The sequence below is a fragment of the Rhea pennata genome, chromosome Z (genome assembly GCF_028389875.1).
Source record: "Rhea pennata isolate bPtePen1 chromosome Z, bPtePen1.pri, whole genome shotgun sequence".
Classification (NCBI taxonomy): Eukaryota; Metazoa; Chordata; class Aves; order Rheiformes; family Rheidae; genus Rhea; species Rhea pennata.
Window position 1 is genome coordinate 23999483 of NC_084702.1, and position 19672 is coordinate 24019154.

Here is a 19672-nt window from a genome sequence, read left to right on the forward strand (position 1 = left end):
AGAATTGAACTAACAGGGAGAGCCAGGATACGTCTTTCTGCTTATAATGGAAAGAATCTTCTGGTTATGTATAATACATTTTGCAATTGATAATGATACTAGACTGCTGATGAGCAGTTTCTAGACTCATCAGCCTGATTAACAGGTATTGGCTACAGTTCAGCACGTAGTAATTCCAAGTTGCCAAACTGGAGCTATTTGCTAGCATAAGCTGTCCACCACAATTCAGTCTCTGTTGATGTGCATTGTTCCTGCTGTCTGTAGATGTATTGTCCATATCTCAGAAATGTATTTTTCTTCATTAAGAAGTCTTCTACAGAAGGAGGGAGAAAAGTACATTCTTTGCAATTACTGAAGCTGACTGCTTTGCATTCAACAGAAAGATAGAAAATAAAGCTTCGAAGGATGAGAAGAAATCATCCGGCCAATTCAACAGTGCCAAAGCAGGGTCAGTTATACTGTGCTATACTGGATACATATTTTGGTAAGACAGATTTAGAAATCACTAATAATGGAAAAATCTACCATCTCCTTACACAATTTATGGCAGTATTTCTCAGAGTTACCTGTTAGCAACAGTTTCCTAGCATCCCACCTAGGGATAAATTGCACTTTGTTGCAATTTAATTCATTTCTTTTTGTCTTGCTCCTCAAGGATGTGGTGAATATTCCATTTTGTTCCTCTTTGCAGCTACATATGCATATTTGAAGACAATTAAATCCTTTCTTTAGAGTTCATTTTCCCAGAGAAAATAACCTTACATCCTTAAATATTTCCCTGTAAGTAACACTTTATAGACCTCCAGAAACATTTTTCTTATTCTCTTTTGAGTCTTTCAAACCAGTTGACATTTTCTGCGTGATGTTGAAGATGGGCTATAATATTCCAAGCAACATTTTACTAGTGCCAAACAGATAGAAAATATTGCTTTTGGTGTTCATTTAACATTTATCATCCCATCCTTCTACACTGTAGTGTAATTTTCAAATTTAATAACCAGTCTCTATTCCATCCTCCAAGTTGTGAATGAAAATACTAGCTAGTCCTGATGTAGGAGAGACCCTAGTGGAACCCTTCCTAATCCTTGTTTCCAGCTTGATAGTGAATAATTAATAACTGCTCTTGAGGACTAATTGCCAAAAAGTTTTGCATCTACATAATAACTACTTAATATAGCAGTTCTTATTTTATCAGTGAAAATATCTAGTAAAGTTTTTGACATGGTCTTATCTAAGTCAAAATATAAGACATCAGCTGCTTTATGCCCCATCTGCAAGGCCTGCTTCTTTATAATACAGGAAATTAGATTGTCCTGACACAATTTGTCCCTGAAAAATCCATGTTGGCTGCTACTCATATCTTTGTTTTTTAACTAGTTACACACTTTGTCTGAGAGACACTCTGCAGATTAGCTGAACAGAACAAAGCAAAAATATTCCAAGCAAAAATGTGCTTTATCTGCTTCTTAGTTTTATCTGTTATTGTCCAGTTTGACCCCACTTGCTGACAGCAAACTAGCACTTACTGCTGTAGTTGAAGAAAAACATACACAGTTCATATTTTAACCACTAATTTTCAGAATGAAGCAGTAATATTTAAAAATCTTAGACAGGTCTGCAAGTCCTGTCTTGCTGACTGACACCCCAAATGATGTTTATGAAAATATTTATGGAGAAGTGCTCCAGTATATGCTTGTGCAGACTTTCAAAGAAATATACATGATGGCCTTGATCTTATCCCAGTACTTCTTCCCATAAGTAGTAACATAATAGGAAATATATCTTACTGTGTAAAACCAAAATTTAACAATGGGAGCATTGTAGAACTCATAGATTTTTCTTCCAACGGGGATCAGTCTGTGCCTGCTCTGAACTTCCTCTTCCTCTTTCTTTCTTGATGACTCTCCATTCCCTCGTCCCAGCATTGCCTACGGGAAAGAATATTTTTTTGTGTTTCTTTCATTGTGAAATATGAATAAAGTTATTTTTTGAAATTTCAGAAGGAAATCATTCAAAAATTCTCTGATTTCTTGATCTTTAGAAAAAAGAGATAACTGTAGCTCTGTGTAAAGTGTTTTGTTCTCAGATTATCTTCTATGTAAGAAGCTACCGTTTAATACCTTGCAAACTGAAAGAGCAATGCTTTATCAGGAACTGTCAAAACCAAGCTAATCCTTGATTGGTAGATGAAAAATAAGATGCAGAGAACATTCCCCCGCTTTGCTATACTATTTTTTTCCTAGCAGTAGCTTCTTATTGTGTACTTTTACAAGTCAGCACAAGTATGCAGTTGACTTGTATAAGCATATGAGGTTTGTATGCTTACACAAAACGAACATACACACAGAAAACAGAGAAGTTTTGAATATAGTGTTAGAAAGGAAAGATCGTAAGGTTGACACTGAAAGAGAACAACAGGGGGAAAGATGGGTTGATGGTTGCTGAACTGGAAGCAATGAAGCTAGTGATGGTTTTTGCGTTGATCACTGGATCTACCTTTGGCGATGATCCCACAGTGAACTTCACATGGATGTAGAGGATGGAGCAATACAGTTCACTGCAGGATTAAGGCCTTGGATCGCAAACTTCCCTCTGCAGTGCTTGTAGCTTCTTCTACAACGAAGCTGCAGAGTGCTCATGCATTGCCTGCGGCTGACTTGATTTCTCTGTTACTACTGCAATTGACGCTTCCTGAAGATCTACCCAGAGCTTGACAAACACATGCTTTAGAAGTTCTCAGTAGTATGTGTACAGCTAACAGGCAAAAGAAGATAATATTATGTTTACTCTTAACTTCACGCTCAGCCTCAGTGAGAAGTGGCAGGACTGACTAAACACTCACTAAAATTAAGGTGTCCCTTTATATTTAGAATACAAATGAATCTTATCAATATTCTCTTTAAAAAAACTCTTTTGTGAACAGTAGATGAATAACGGCTTTTACGTTACTGTGTCCTGAGCAAATTCTTTCTATTTAGTTTGTAGTGGCAAATATAGATTGTAGTACTCCTGCATGTGAAAGCAACTGCAAGAATCAAGATATAATTGCCCTATCTAGGTATGCAGGGACTGCAACATGATGCTTTTATTGAAATGTTTCTATAATGTTTTTCTGCAAGTAGATCAAAGCACTTTAGTACTTTTATATTAACTGAGGCAAACTTTCAACATCCCTGAAGATACTATTGTTCTCAACCACAATTTAAAAACGTGGAAAACTAAGCCACTGAGACAACTGTTACAGAGAACAATGAGCTGCCAGACATGCTGCCTTTCAGTGCAAAGACCCCTCTTTTATCTGCCTCTGTGTTCTCTGATTCAACAGGATGTTCTGCACACACTTCACTGATCAGCTTCAGGTGAGATATTTGATCTGGTTCTAGTGTTGCAGGAAAAGGAGATGATTTATGACCACAAAGGCCAAGCAATTCCCACATTTTTAAAAGTAAGAATCATAATCTTTTCTTTTCTTCCTTTTTCTTGGCCTCAGGTGGAGCCATTCATACAGTCTTTGGTCATGTAAAATATTATATTTTAATAATAAACTGATGACCACACTTCTTTCAGTCAGTCCAGATATTTGTAACTCTACTTACATATGTGATCCTAGATGCTTGCTGTCTAATATTCTCTTGCATTTAATTTACAAATTTATGTTTTTCTCTGGTATTATTTCTTTTCATATAGTCTCTTATATTCTTGAATTTAACTATGCACAGATGCTGCCTTTCACATTTTTACTGAAGTAGAGCAAAAACTCAGGACACAAGTATGGCACTCGCTGATATCTTCTTAGAACTGCAGTCTACTTTGAAGAAGTTATCTATTTCCTTTACCTTTTTATGGCTGTTCAGATTTCTAAGTTCTTTACTATACATATATAAAACAATGCTTAAAAAAAAAAAGATTGCCCCCATTCTGATTCTTATTCAGAAAAAATCCCTTAAAGTCTAGTAAGAGTTTCATAAGAAGAAAAAGGAAGTCACTGCTGAGCAGAGAAGATGGTTGAAGGGTTCTCATTAAATAAACAGATAGTCCGCAAGAACATGAGACCTACTGAATATAATTGTAGTAACAGAGACTATGCAACCTTCACAAAACCCTGCGTATTGTTACTTGAGGACTACAAAACCAAACTCATTCCCAGATACAGATCAAGGACTGGCTCTTTGGGAGAAAAGTGGATTATGATCTAAATGCTTTGAAAAATTTCTGGCTTACGAAATTACTCATTTCTTTGCTTCTCTCTACCTCCTGACATTATTTTAGGGGAAAGCTGCCATCTGGTGCTACAGAGTTTTCCATAGCTTTTCATGAGGCTTTGTCTCTGCTGTCCTCTTGTGCTCAAGAATTTTGCTGGAGAGGTAAAAATGAATGCTGGCAGCTTTAACATATGAGCAGCACAGTGCTTCAGTGAAGGGGATTATTTATGAGAGTTTAAATCCTTCACAATTGTATAAATTTCCCATTTCTGAGAGACCCTCAGCTGTTATTGAAATCAGTGAGTTGGAGTGTTTTTAGGATAATGCTCTTTCAGTACCTGGATTTATGTATGAGCTCATGGATACTGATTTCCTGTTTGTTATTGCTTTCTTGTTGATAAATGGTGCTGTAATTTGTCATGTTATAATTATTTCTGAATTAACTATGTAACATACAATACTAACCTTTCCCTTCCCCCAGGCTACAGATGGGGAATTGCTCTGCAATAGCTGGGGATTAGATTTGACCTAATGTCCCCAAATGTTAATTATATCACAGTATTAACCATCTGAAAAGCCTCCCCATTAAAAATATATGGAAATAACTAACATAAGTCCTTGCATTAACAGAATAGCTGCAATGCTGAATGTGAATAAATGTGTTTGCATTTGAAAGGAGAAACAACAAAGTAAGAATAACTCAAGACACTGAGTGTAGGTGATATATCTCTAATACACAATTCTGTCCATGATTCACTATGAGTCATGCAAGGTAAACCTGACAGCAGCACAACATGCGAAGTACAGTACAACTGTATCATTTTAGCCTGAGGGGCTGGGGATGATGTGTGTATTCCTTTTACATGGAGATAAACTAATTAGAATTTCAGAGTTTTTTTTTTTCTTCAGGCATTTCGCTTTATTTAATTGAGGACTATTTATTGATAGAGAACCAGGACACTTCTGGGTAGTGTACTTCTGAATTGAAATATGTTCTTTAGAGAGCAGCATGATATCCTATGATATATTTATCTATTTATAACTGAAAAATGGGAATTTGAATCCTAATAATATGATCACAGGCTCTTCAAATTTTATCTTTAGTGAAATGTATATGCTACTTACAGACTTTCCTAATATTTACACAGGAAACTGTACATAGGTGGGTGGATATCTCATACCCCATTGTCTCATACCACACGTAAGGAAGTGGTGTCTCCATGATAATTGTTCCAGAGTTACAGTTCTTTGTCTTGAACTACTGGTAGGGAAAAATGTTTAATGCCTCTGAATTATAAGCTTATAAAATGGGATTTTGCACATGCTCAGCAGTTCTTTGTGCTGAATATAGAGAACACATCTGAAACACTAGTTGCAGCCTTAGGAGCTCATTCCTTCAGACTGCTGAACACTATGAAAGAAGCAGAGTGCTAAAGTGGTTGCTTAGCAGCTGTGCAAGATGTTTCCAAACAGCTTGGAGAAATGGGGGAAATTGCTCATTATACAGGGGGCCAGCACTGGCCTAGCACCTTGCAAGTATCTAAAAAGTCTCAAACTGTAGTTTTTAAGAAGCCATGAAGGAATGCCTAGCTGTTGTGTTGGTACCTTGTGCAGATGTAAAAGTGCTGTGAAAGCACTTCTCCCAATGGAGGTTGGTAAGAGGTGGGTGAGATGGAGATGGAAGAACTCCAGATCCTTGGGCCACTGCTGCCCATAGCAAAATGGTCTTCAAAATGATGCCAAAATGCCCTCAAGCATGTTAAAACTATCGCTACTTAAATTTCTCTGTGTGAAAGTAAGCACACGCAGAATAGCATAATATAAAAAATAAGAAATGGTCATTTAAAATTAATCAAAATTTTAATTTGTCTGTAAATGAAAACCACTGTGGCAATTCTAGATAGGATGGTTCATGTATTTGTCCCGATTAGCCATAACTGATGTGGCACTGATGATCATAGAATCACAGAATCAGTAAGGTTGGAAGGGACCTCTGGAGATCATCTAGTCCAACCTCCCTGCTCAGCAGGGTCACCTACAGCATGTTAGACAGGGCTGCATCCAGGCAGGCCTTGAATATCTCTGGAGAAGGAGACTCCACAACTTCTCTGGGCAACCTGTGCCAGTGCGCTGTCACTCTCACAGGGAAGAAATTCCCCCTCACGCTCAGGCAGAACTGCCTGTGCTTCAGTTTCTGCCCATTGCCTCTTGTCCTGTCACATGGGGCAACTGAAAAGAGTTTGTCCCTGTCCCCAACACCCTCCCTTTAGGTACTTATAGAGATTGATAACATACTCATGATGGAGGCCACATGCGATGATGTAAAACCAAATAGCCCTTTCAGAAAAAAGAAAATTTCCCTATCCCTTTTGCATAGATTGTAATTGGGTCTGGCTGTTGTACCTTGCTTTAGTTGGGCAATACAGAGGGACAAAAGTTTGCACACTTCAGTGCCTGTCCTGGGACAGAGGGGTACTGGTACCAGCTCGGTGACTGCCAGCCGTGTCCTGTGTGGTGGGTCTCTGTTCTCAGCTCTTTCAGACGGTACTGCTAACGGGCAGGCAGACTGTTCGGGTAACCCCACCATGGAAAATAGGTTTCAGGGTTATGGGAAAACAGAGTCTTTCTTATAAACAGCTTTCCTTCTTGCTTTAGAACAGGTTGCCTGTAGTCCCCACCAGCACTCGGGAACCTTGCACAAGTGCTGGTGTTCAAAGTTTCCCAACTTAAAAATCGCATTTTTCCTGATTTAATATTTAGCTACTTTTACTAAAGAGGAAAGGGTAAGAATACACAACATGAATGAGATACATATTGTCCCAAAGGCCAGCACTAACCAACTTCGCTGTTGTTGAAATATCCTAACTCAGGCTTTTAGTGCTGTTTATGAAAGTCCAAACCTCTATTTTTATGTGGGGAATTAGAAAAAAACAACCAAAACAACAAATAAAACACCCTCTAAAAGGTTTTAATGTGTTGTTCTGTAAAATTTACTGAGGAACTCTAATGTCCTAGCTATAGGGCACCAAGTAGGGATAAGGACAGTCCCAGTTATAGCTTCCAGAATCAGCACCATTTTTGGATGAAGCTAAACCATTGTGTTTTTTGACCAACCCCCAAATCAGCCACTAAATTAATGCCTTGGTCAAGACATAGCACAAACACAAAAGGTCCCTGGTCTTTAGATTTTAGAGCCTTTCTATTCCTCTTGTTCTACCACTAAGGATTAATGACTGGCAGATCCATGAAGAAATTGTGTTAAACTGTCTAGTGCTGAGGCGATGATGGCAGTGGTACTCTAGCACATTTTTGTGAATACTGCAAAAAGCAAGTCTGTTACCTAGCATCAAAGTGTTAAAGAAATGTGTGCCCAGCAATCTCATATACCTGTTACAATTTAAAACAGGTGTGAGTAACAAATAGTTTACAGTGAATAAACACTGCATGTTTATATAGCATATCCCAATATTCACCAGTCCTCCTTTGAGAGGGGCATGGTGCAAAATAGATATATATTCACATACAGATGCACCCATGTGTGGACTTATTTCACTGTTGCTGTATTCTGTGATTCACCTGGGTTTAACAGCAGAGGAGGCAGATTTCAAAAGGAATCAATCAGCTGAGCTTGTCTAAATGTGATCCTTTTATGTTAGGGGTACTTTTATAAAAATGCACATGGACATAATATTGCAGGAATGCACAGACCTGAGTAGTATTCATTGGAAATAAACAGGAAAAGAGCTAGGTGAAATAAATAGTTTATTGGCCAGAAGTGGACTTTTGGGTAGAACAAAATGCTCTTTAGCTCACCTTTTTTTTTTTTTTTTTTTTTTTTTTTTTTAATTTAAACTTTAGGGCAAGAAAAGCTCAGAAACCCAAACCAGCAGAATTTTTTGAAAATATTTCAAACAATTGTATACCAAATATCTAAACAAATAAAATGAAACTGCAGCAAATGCATATTTAAAAAACCTATGCATTTGTTCTGAAAGGAAAAATACAGAGAATAATATCCATTTGCTTTTGAATAAAAATAAAACTAGTCAAGAAAAAAACTCATCAATGAACCAAAAATATCAGCTATTCAAACAAGTTTTATTACAAATGTTTCAGCAGCAGGTGTTATGCATGCAATGGTTAGGGGCAATGACTGATATGATAAAGCAGAGTTGAAAAACTGATTAAATATTTGATAAATCACCTCATAATTATTTACTAATCCTAATAAACCATGAATAATGTCCCCTTAATATAAGTGTAACTAAAGCGAAGCTTCACAAAGGCACTTCGTGAACAGTCTCTCAGGGATCTTCTCGTCCTTGGAGAATAGACCAGATCTAACTTATGTCAGGTCATTTGACTAAGGCCAGAAGGAAAAACACTCCCAAATTCAATCTAAAGTCTTTTTTTATATTTAGAACATGTCAGGCAGGACCACTCTCTGTGACACTGTGCCTGAAGGGGACAAGATATAACTATATCTCTGATATCTAACCACAGACATGTACACAAAGGCTTCTTTGCTAGCAAATCATTCTCTGCAGCACTAAAGGGCAATGCTGCCATAGCTCTAAAGCTGAACTGAAGAAGCCATTTTACACTCCTAAAGTCCTGAAACTCGCAACAAATTATATGTGCAAAATGTTAAGTCAGCAGTAGGGGTCCCACGATTTTATTTCTAAAATTGCTGGAATCCATGGAAACATTTCTCTCTTCTACAGAAAAGGCTGTATCTATCTGAAATTTCATTGGAGTGATGCATCAAATTTGAGGGAGAAGTTGGGCAGAGTCGATGACGGGAAAGAGCAACAAGACTGTCAGCACACTGAAAGGGGAAGGGAGAGAAGGTCTAAGGCTTGTCTGGAAAAGCATGTATAGTTTAGCACATCACTTCCTTGCATTGGGAGTCAGAAGGTGAAAAGGAAACAGTATTGTAGACAAGAAACCAGGAGCTGGGATAATCGCAGAGAGATGGAAGTGACTTCTTCCCCAAATTCCTACCCATTGCCAAGAAAAAGGCAGCTTGCAAAGTGCTTATTTGATTTGAATAGGCACTTTGTGAGTGGATCAGAAACCAGGGACAGTAAATCACCATTAGCAGCTCACGGGCAAAGTACAGCCCGCTGCTGCTATTCAGGCTTCTGGTCTTTCCCAACAGCCAGGTTCTTGCCTGCAAACGGGTCCTGTAGGTGGCTCTTGTGGGCTGCTCCTTCCTCTTGCCTGCATACTGGGTCCCATAGGCAGGTCCTTCTGCCTGCCCGCAGACGGGGTCCTGGGGGCAGCTCCTGCTGTTTGCCTGTGGGAAACAGTCTGTTTTTTTTTTTTTTAATTTTTTTTTAAGTTACCTAGGCAAACTCCCTGTTATTTCTACTCCTCTAGACCTAGAAGTACTGGGTATGAGTTGTAAGCCTTTCAAAGACACCACAGTCAGAACCAAAACAAACTGAACAAGCTAAGGCAGGATTGTTAACTCTGACGATATAGCCTGAATTAGAAAGCGTCCAACAAGTCTGAGAACAGCAGACTGGAAGTAGGTGACTTGCATAATTTCCAGAGTGTTAGCTATTTGATTCTCTCTGTGGTATAAATTATTTATCTAAGGCTATGTTACTACTACAGACAAGCCCTTCCTTAGGCAGTTTTGCTGTGGAAGGGCTGAGCAGTCTAGCTACCTGCTAATATCTTCAGTGGATTAAAAATTGCCTGTGTATATATGTGAGAAGCGCTGACTACAAATCCACGAGGAATTTTGAGCAATATTTCCATCATTTTTCTTGCCTACTTGCACATAACTTGCATTCTAATGAAGTGAACCAAGAGAAAAAAAAAAAGTCTCTAGCTTTCATCACTCTCTGGGCATCTCCATCCCAAGGATGACGTAGTGAGCATCTTTTCTATCAGGGTTGCTTACTCATCTGTCATGTCTGAGTGCTTTCAATTCTGAAATCTCTTCAATTTATTTCAGACAATGCAGCTTCAAACTGAATCAAAATATGAGGACATTATATCACAACGTGACGCTTCAGCATCATCATGTCCTGCAGCAACATGAAGACACAATGATGAGGACATATATGGTTTAAGTCCTACCTAGCAAAGGGGGCTATTAAGACTGCTATCCTGTTCAGATACTAAATTTAGTAAATCATAAATAATTTATAAATCAGAGGTGGGAATAGCAAACTTAAGCTGGTAATTTATTGTCAGCTCTTACAGTGAGTTCCATGTCCTCCTCCTCTTTTTCTTTCACTGGTTTTTCTGGTTCCTCTGGCTCCTTCTCCTGAAGATGGATCTCGCTGGCTTGAGACATGTAAGGCATGTCATCTTTGTTCTTGAACTCCAAGCTGAGAATTGAAGGAGGAAGTAGAATTCCTAGAATTACCTAAAGCAATAATAATGATAATAATAATCATCACAGTAAACAGATCACAATTATGGTGGTTGCTTAGTATCAAATGGAACAACTCCCTTGGGACATTTGGGAAAAGAAATATACTTGTGCATGTGAGTTTCTATGGCAATATAGCATTTGTCACTTGGGATAATGCTGTTGGAGCTCTGTGGTGAAACAAAGCATGTAACTTCCATTAGCATTGCTATGAGTGCTATGGCTAATTGACTCTCCTGAATATTTTATCTGTTTGCTCATCAGATGCATATTGTTACCCACTAGAATACATTAACAAAACATTAGATAGACTCAATAGCAAATAGGGCCAAGGATGCATTCAGCCCTTGAACCTGAAGATCTCTGCATTTTATGTAATAGACAACATCAGTGTAAATGGCATACAAGAAGCATTAATTTAATAAAACTTAATATATAACTTAATATACCTGAATAGCACAGGTCAAGGCATAAGTATGCCTGGATCTGAGAGGAGAGAAAGCCAGCAACAGCAAACGCTGACGTGCTTAGCTATGCAGTCTCCTTAGATTTTGCTTCAGTAACCTCGCAGCGACGTAATGTTCATTTTTATGCCAGCTTCTTCTTTTCTGCATTCCCTCTCTTGAGCAGAGGGAATGCAGAAGTCATTAAATTTACCTTGTGCTGATATGTGCAATGCACAATGCTTAGCACATAACAATATTAAAAGAAGTGGCCTGTCTGTAACTGGCAAACACAATAGATTCCCCCCCAACCCTTGCCCCCAGTTCTTGTGGAAAACAGTTTCATTACACGTCTTTCCCTAAAAGACAGTGAACCAGATAGTTAGGCTGTTGGCATGTCAGAACAGGGGAACTGCTTGTGTTCATCATACTGGCAGGCAGCATGTGTGTTGCTGAAATCATTCAAATTAGTGTAATTAGAAGCAGTTAGAACATGCAAACCTGTGCATCCAGCCTCAGACAAGCTGGGTGCTAGGTGGCCTTGACTCTTCCTGCACTCGATTCATGGGAAGAGGATACCATTGGGCGAAGATGTGTTAAAGCAGAGGGTGTTACAGGCAGACTTGGTTTCTCAGAGAGGTTGTTTTTAAAGGCAGGCAGAATTAACAATTGCCTCTCCCTCTTGCATTAGTGCTATATACCCCTAGTAAGACACTAAGAGAATTAGACTCAGCTTTCTTGCCATTTGCCAGTTTCAACTGGAGAAAATTGTTCATGAGAAATAATTCATGACTCACGCTGCCAGATTTATTTCTCCACCATGAGGCCTCCATGCCTCTTGCTTGCATAGATTGTAGCTTTCTTTGCCTTTATACTGGGCCTGCTAATCAGCATCAGTGAGTAAAACACAGACTATAAGCTGAGTGAAGGATGCTTTTAAGGTCCTCCTGCTACAAGAAGCTGAGGGGCAAAAAGAGTTTGTTACCTTTGATTAATCATTGTGAAAAGAGGCTCTATTTTAAGCCTTAAGAGATGCAAGCTGTAAAGAAGAAAGCATATAGAGCGAAATGAGCTTCTGCACCAAGCTGGATCTACCCATGTGGAATATCTAGAAAGCCAAGTGGTGAGCAAAGAACCAATTCCTCACAAGGGTCAAAGGGCCTACGATATGACTCGGAAAAACAGGTAGTGAAGGCGACATGGTGGATGTCAGATGACATTGCCTTTTCTATCTGTAAGCAGCACAGTATTTAAATGCAGCCCCTACAGGAGGATGATGAAAATCTTATCAGTCGCTTATCCTCATTCATAATTGTTACTGGATTAGATTCAGCATGATAATGATGCAGTTAGTCATAATCACTCTCACCATTACCAAACATCATCTCACACAGCAAAACAGCTGGGGCAAATACCACCTCTCACACACAAAGCTAATGCAAGACAGAGAATTCTCCTCTGTGAAAATACTTCTCTGTCAGCTGAGAGAAAGAGACAATTCCTGGTTTTGTACTGACTAGTGAGTACTCTGGTGAAGGTGAAAGATGCAGCCCAGTTTTTTTCTGGACAGAAATGCACTTTACAGAATCCACCTTGCTCTGTTAGCAGTTTTGCTGGTGGAAGTAGAGCTTAAATGGCTTTGGAGATTGAATTATTCTCTAGATCCCCTTGGGCAGTCCCTCCAGGTCAGTCATCAGGAAGATTGGCAGGGGCTTGCAAGAAAATTTGTATGGCTCACTTTGGCCTGTTCTGGGGAATTGCTCCCTAAGGTCCTCAGATCAGCACCTTGCACTGGCAGCTAATTCACTTACACACACTATTTCTCTGATCATCTTTAGAAACCCTGGCTAACACCCCAGGTATCCAGGCAGGGTGACACACTAACCTGCTGGTGCAATTCTTACTCTGATAACTCTCACTGAGGCTGGAGAAGGCTTGGAGAAAGCTGATGAAAACCTAAGTAATGTGCTTTGAACTTGGGTTTGTGGTAATCTCCCTGCTGAAAAGCTGAGCGCAGGAAGGATATACCCCTGTTAACACCATTACAAAAAAGCAGCTAAAAGGTGGTTAATAGAGTCAGTTGTTTCTAATTTGTTGTGAGCCCTGTCACCATCTATTAGAACTGCTCTACTGTCAATTTCATTTTAAAATAGTGCTGACCTTTAGACCAGAATTTTTTCGCATCCGGAGACGACCCATCCACATGTCCGTGAGCAGCATTTGGCTGCAAGTGTGAGCAATGAAATCTCTGTGCTTGGCTGCCACTGCGAGCTGCAGGCACGTGGCGTTGCTCCAGTTCTTCAGCTCATAGGTCAGCAATTTCATTGCTAGTTGCTCGTCCTGCTTGTACGACTGATCCAGCAGTTCCACCGCCAACTGGCCGAAGTCCCTGCAACAGGGGGACATTTGTTCATTTGCCTCAGCCTGAGTGGCCTGCCGCAAAGAGAAATCTCTTTAACCGTCAGCAAGGGGTATGCTGCCTGCCCTCACACGAGTCGTGACGGTGACTACACACATGGAAACCCACGTTTTCAATTGTGAGTGGCTAATGGTAGGCACATAAATAAGTGTCCCAACTTAGAACTGCTGAGCACCCACAACCACCAGATGTCTGCTCCCACCTGCCTGCCCACCTCCCTGACATCTTCTGGTTGAAACCCACTGCTTGTCTGCAGCTTCGTGGATCGCTTTCCCACTGCTTGCTCATGGTTTCATGGTCAAGTCTCCTGGAAAGAGGAACACTCGATATTCTTTTTAAAATTCTCATCTTTTTTTATATCTCAGGTTTTTAATATCAGGAAATCAATATGAAATCTAGTCTCAGAAATTGCTCAGCTAAGCATGAGCTCTTTGTTAATTACTGCTTCTGCCTAAATATCATGTTCATAAGGCTTTGAGCAAGCATTTTGCTTGGGCAATTTGAAAAAGGCACAGAGAAGGTTGCAGTCTGACTCTTGAGGCCTCATGAAGAACACACAGGCAATATAGATATTTCATTGCCTTCTTGACACCTTCTCATTTCAGAAGTTATACTGCTAGCGACACTGCTTCTCTGGTAGACAGATTGCTTAAAGCCATCTCAACTTTCTCTGAAGGGACTGTATTTTCCCTACGATTTTGAAGTAAAAGCAAGGCATATAAAAGCAAACTTCTGGGACTTTCAGCAGACTCCTCTTTTTCTTTCTTTCTTTCTTTCTTTCTTTTTCCCCCTACCCCAAAAAGTATGTGTGAAAGAAAATCCACCTGGAATTATGGTTCAGCTCTTGGGATATGTCATCCACCATGTCATTTTCTGATGCTTCATGGGCCATGGCTTTGCAGAGTTTACAGGCCACCAGTGCTTTAGCCATAGCCTCCTCTCCATGCTGCCAGAAGAAGAGGGCCATCTTCTGACGCTTCATCAGCACGGCCCACACCATCAGCTCATGAAATGGGAAGGGGAAGTGGTTGATTTCAGGGTCATCCAAATCAATATCAACTTCTTCTTCCCTTTTCTTAGTTGTTTTCCTTCCTCGCCTCAAAGGGACATCATCCTGTGAGAATTGTAGAGAAAGGATTAGAGAAGGTATTTGTCTTTTCAGTGAAGGAACTTAATCAAGTCACACAAGCTAGTGGACAGTATCCGAGACATCAAATACCTTCCTTGCAGGCCAGCCCCTTCAGCTCTTTTGGATAAAATATTTCACATAATAAAATAACAGAAAAACATTGTTCTATACAAATGAATTAGTAAATCAGCACCTCCATTTCTAAACACAGGGAAAAGGAGCTTTGGAATATAACTCTGAATTGCTCCTTCTCCCTAATAACATGAAATACAATCACACAAAATGATTCTGGAAAAGCCACCATTAAAATAAAGCTAAGAATTTGCTCTAATTATAGAGTCTGCTGGGACACATCCATGTCTTTCCATGTACAGAAGGTTTTTCCAAGGGATGTTTCCAGTCTACTAGAAGTTTCCTCCCCATTTATGCTTCACGTTTTCTCCCGTTATCCTCTCAGTAGAGTAGGAATCTCCTTTCTTCAGTACCATTCTGAATTTCTATCCTGTGTTTACCCTTCTTCCTCCAGCTTCATGTTGTTTCCCTTGCTAGACTGCCTTGTTTTCTTTCATGCCACATTTTAGCCTTCTGTTTTTATCAGATGAGCTAACCTATTCTGTGCAGCATTTGTGGATAGTAAAATGAAAGTTATGGTGTAAAACAAGCAAACAAACACCGCTATCTCTTTGAAGCATCAAGGTAGCCAAAAGTTTCAACCAAATAGATAGAAAATTGTCCAATGTAAAGATTTCTGCATCATCCTACAAATTCTGCAACTCCTTCATTTCTCTGAAATCCTTTTAAGCTTTATGGTTATCTGACTGAAATACTGCTTGGACTGGTGGACTGAAAATACTTTGTTTAATACTCAACAAAAGAAATCCGATGCAGAGAGGAGGAAACTCTTATTTTCTTTTGTCTCTCTGCTGAAGTTATGTTAAGAAACACTTCTCAATTCGACCTTTGCATAAACAAGTTTTCTGGATCAAAAATACATGTTTTGTGGCATTTTTCTCATTCAAAACTTGAGAACAACTGTTGGAACCTACATTATTATAAATCTAAACATTATGTTGCTAATATAGGTATTTTTGTTAAAAGTGGAGAAGACATTAAGCTTTATCACAGGTCACTTACCTCCATTCCCAATAGTTTCAGGGCTTTTGGCTGTACAAAAAAGTTAGGAAAAATGTTATTTCTCCTTGATCAAAAATTAAAACTATAGGTATATATGTTCTATGTGTGTTTGTGTACATAAATATATATATATATATATACACATACACATGCATATATATATACACATACACACACACATATATACACACATTCAAAATATTATGTAATAATTATATTATTGAGTTATTAGTTATTAAATTATGATATCATTATGTAAATACATATTATAAATTGAATTCAAGCTTGAGTTTCAAACTATTCCAATAAAACAAGACCTACGTTTGGATTTAGGTACAAATTACAGATGGTTTGAGGTTGTTTAGCGGATGGGAGATAGGAATCACTATTAGGAGACACTGGCATGAGTGAGTTTACCTGCAGTGTATCAGTATTCTGGCTATTTCCCTGGCACACTTGTACTGACAGCTATGAAGTTGCTCTGCTTGCCTGCCCAGGGTCTGTGAAGTTTCAACTTTCCTTGACAAAGTGACTGAGAGAAGGAATTCTCTTCCAGCTCAGAAAATTACTACCTTTCCTCTCGAATGTGAAATGTAGTATCAAAGAAAGTATTGGTAAAGAAACAAACCCATTTCAGATGTTTGGCTGTAAATGTTTTACTGAGCTGTTGTTCTTCACGGCCACTTGCAAAAAAATTCGATAGTGTTTGTTGCTAAAATCTGAATTGAGACATGAAATGACACTCACATAAAAATGGCAAAGAAAGAACAACTGCTACACCTCTTACTGGAAATATGATCAGATTTTGCTTCTAGTTGGATTGGGTCAGTTGCATCACGAGTGACAATAAATATCTTTTATGTTTTAGAAGGATAGTAATTTTACTTTGGATTCACAGTGGAGTAACCTGTCAAACAAGAAAAAAAACTCAAAAACACAGAACAATATTTTTGCCATGAGCCTACTGACATGGATGTGGCTCGATGGGAGTCACATCCAGCCAATAAAGCTCATTCTGAATTATGGGTTTCCTTGCCCTGATATCTTCAGGTGACAGTCAGGAAGATGAGTCCTGAGCAAGGAAATGCTTTCCTCAAAACTCTTTTTTTTTCAAATCTAACTTGAGTGCTTTACAGTCCTATTGGGACAGATCAAAAGACTCTAGTCTTTCAAAAAACTATGGATGTTCCCAGCTATAGATTTTAAAGCCAGAATAGATTGTTTTATGTCTTGGTCTTACCACGGTAACAGAATAGCCCCACTTAAAAATGTTTACATCAAACTCTACAAAACTCCAGCTTGTGGCAGGGGCTAACTTGCAGTATATCAAAATAGCTGCTAAGTACGCAATGCAAATGGATCAGCAGACAAAACAATGTGTGCCTGTGGATTTTTGCCTCCAGCTGGGAATCATCTATGAAACTACTGTCATTTCCTCACTGCCAATGGGTGCAGTCATATAGCAAATAGCTTGGTCCTTACCCTCTTGGGCCCAAATAAATTGTGGTACAGAGTTCTGAACCGCTTTCGGGTATAGTTGCAGCGATATGCTCCTCCCATCAGGTACTCTATCACCAAACCAATATCTATCAGACTTATCCGATAATCAGGAGGCAAGTTTCCCTGCAATGAAAAGAAAGAGGATTGTAGGGAGGAAAAAATGGTTACTACTAGTGTTGTTCAATAACTACAAAAGAACAACATTAGAACGCAACAAATTAAAATAGTTAAAAACAGGAATGTATTATTAATGTATTATTATTATTATTATTATTATTATTATTATGGTGGTTAATTAATTCACCTTAAAATAGATCCAACCGAAACCTGGATATTCTCGCTTGGAAAGAAGACATAAGTTAAATAAGAAGGTGAAGAACTTGCTGACAGTAACAGATGACAACGTCAGAACACAGTACTCATATTCTTCAGCTGGGGAAACAAGGAACACGACTGCAGAACAAAAAGCAGGAGGATCAGCACACTTGGAAGGTCAGGCAGGGTTGCTGAAGACTAGTCTTGCTAGAGAGCACCTTTGCTGCACCGTCTGTCCCCCACATCTCCTGCGCTGGCATCTTGCCGGGCTGCCCCATCTGCTCTGCCGCGCCACTGAGGCGATATTGTGCGATGTCATTTGCTCACAAGAAACTGGTTCCTACTTGTGTGATCTTCACATCCTGATGGGTTTCCTTCCCGCAGTTCGGAAGAGGAACAGCGAGATGGAAAAAGTTGCCTTATCAGTGTATCTACTCTAGATGATGGCGCGTGAGTTACTAGCTGCTAGAGGCAAGGTAACTTCTGGTAGCTCCTCTTATTGGAATTATGCACAAATAAATGAATAGCTTTGCTTAAATTTTACACCTACTGTGAGGAAAGTTTCACTGATAGTTGTCATAAAATTTATGACTCCATTCTTGGCTAATACTTCGGGGTTTTGGTCAAGAAGAAAAGTACAAGACCAGCAATTTTCCTAGATGGTCCTTTCTTGCACTGAAAACTTCTCAAAGCACAGCAATCTCACTATCTAATTTCCATCAGTGTCAAGGGCCTCTTGTCCCACATCTAGAAAGATGAACTGTGTTTGTGGTAGAGGTCATTAGCAGGATCCTGGAAAAAACTTCTGTATCCTTGCTCTCCCATTTCTTTTCCTTTCTTATTCTCTGTTAAACACTCTATTAATTTCCAATGTCTTCATCATGCAGTTTTCATTCTTCATGTACTGCCTTGCATATTTCTTCCTTCCCTTTATTGTCCAGCCTGAAAACGGCACCACTGAGGTCATGAATTCTGAGATATTGCCTGCAAGGGCAATATACCGATCCCTTTACAGGAGAAAAGAGCTAAGGGGAAGGGATTGCCCAAAATCTAAAATTCGCCTTCCTCTCCATATCACCTCCTCGAAGTGCTCAGACACTGTTCAGCAAGCAGCTCTCTACCAGAAAAGAGGGTACGATTCAGCAAGTTGGGAATCGGTCACCCGCATCTAGAGATCTTGTTAAGAACACCACAGATTTACCACTCTGTCCTGCATGTCACTGTGCAAGAGATGTGACTATGCATGAAAGATGGAAAAAGAGGGAAATTATCCTCCCGTGAACTGTGAGTGGGAGCCTTGGAAAAACAGAAAATTAGTCTAGTGAAAAATTAACTTGCACTGTAAACACTGCAGAAGGACCAGGAAATTGCAATTTTTAGTTTCAAACTTATTCAATGCACTCTACTAAAATAATCACATTTGCTGTAATGATATACAGCACAGATTACAGTTAGCCTGTAGCTCTCTTTATGTGATCATCAAAAGAAGGTTAATAATTCACATAGAACAATTTTTACGACTGCCGCGTCTTGCTGGAAATATCTGCGCGTTTGCCTGGCTTCTCTGCAGATGTGCTTATTAGATTCAGAGCAGAGATGCGCTAATGGGGAACAGATGGCACCTGGCCCTCACACGGCTGCAGAAGAGATGAAATGGAGGCAAAGATCCTCCTTCCTCTCCTCCTCCAGCCAGGAAGAGCAAAGGCTATTTCCGTCTCTGCTCACCGTCGTGCAGAAGGGTTGGGGAGGGAAGAGGGAGGCAGCGCTGCGGCGTGCTGTCCCTGCCAGTGGGCTGGGACTCGACAGCCCAAATACCAAGCAAATAGGGTGGCCAAAGGTAAGCTGCCAACTACCTTTCAGTGGTGCCCTTTAGCACCCCATTTTGCACGCTTCCTACTTCTGACAGGATCTGATGGCAGGATTGCTATGTTCTGCAAAACCAAATAATTTGTATTTTGAACAATTTAAACAAAAATAATCATAAACAAAAAAAAACTTTCTCTTTCTTTCCTTTCTTTTTTTTCTCTTTTCCCAAAGAAATGTACTCCTCTCTCCAGAACACTTAAGGCAATGAAAGTTTTTCTAGAACAGGGAAGAAGGCACTGGCAGCAGTGGGAACGGCTAAGCTACAGTTGTAGT

General features: G+C 39.5%; 1 protein-coding gene across 1 annotated transcript in view; it reads right to left on the reverse strand.

Moving 5' to 3' along the window:
• The window catches only part of TRPM3 (transient receptor potential cation channel subfamily M member 3), a 266636-nt gene that overhangs the window by 30356 nt on the left and 216608 nt on the right, over nucleotides 1–19672 (reverse strand). The window contains exons 14-21 of the mRNA XM_062600481.1: nucleotides 17523–17558; nucleotides 17201–17341; nucleotides 15719–15748; nucleotides 14280–14569; nucleotides 13197–13425; nucleotides 10420–10587; nucleotides 9376–9501; nucleotides 1788–1928 (exon numbers count right to left, since the gene is read on the reverse strand). Of these exons, the coding sequence (XP_062456465.1) occupies nucleotides 1788–1928; nucleotides 9376–9501; nucleotides 10420–10587; nucleotides 13197–13425; nucleotides 14280–14569; nucleotides 15719–15748; nucleotides 17201–17341; nucleotides 17523–17558 (1161 nt within the window). The remainder of the gene's footprint in view (nucleotides 1–1787; nucleotides 1929–9375; nucleotides 9502–10419; nucleotides 10588–13196; nucleotides 13426–14279; nucleotides 14570–15718; nucleotides 15749–17200; nucleotides 17342–17522; nucleotides 17559–19672) is intronic.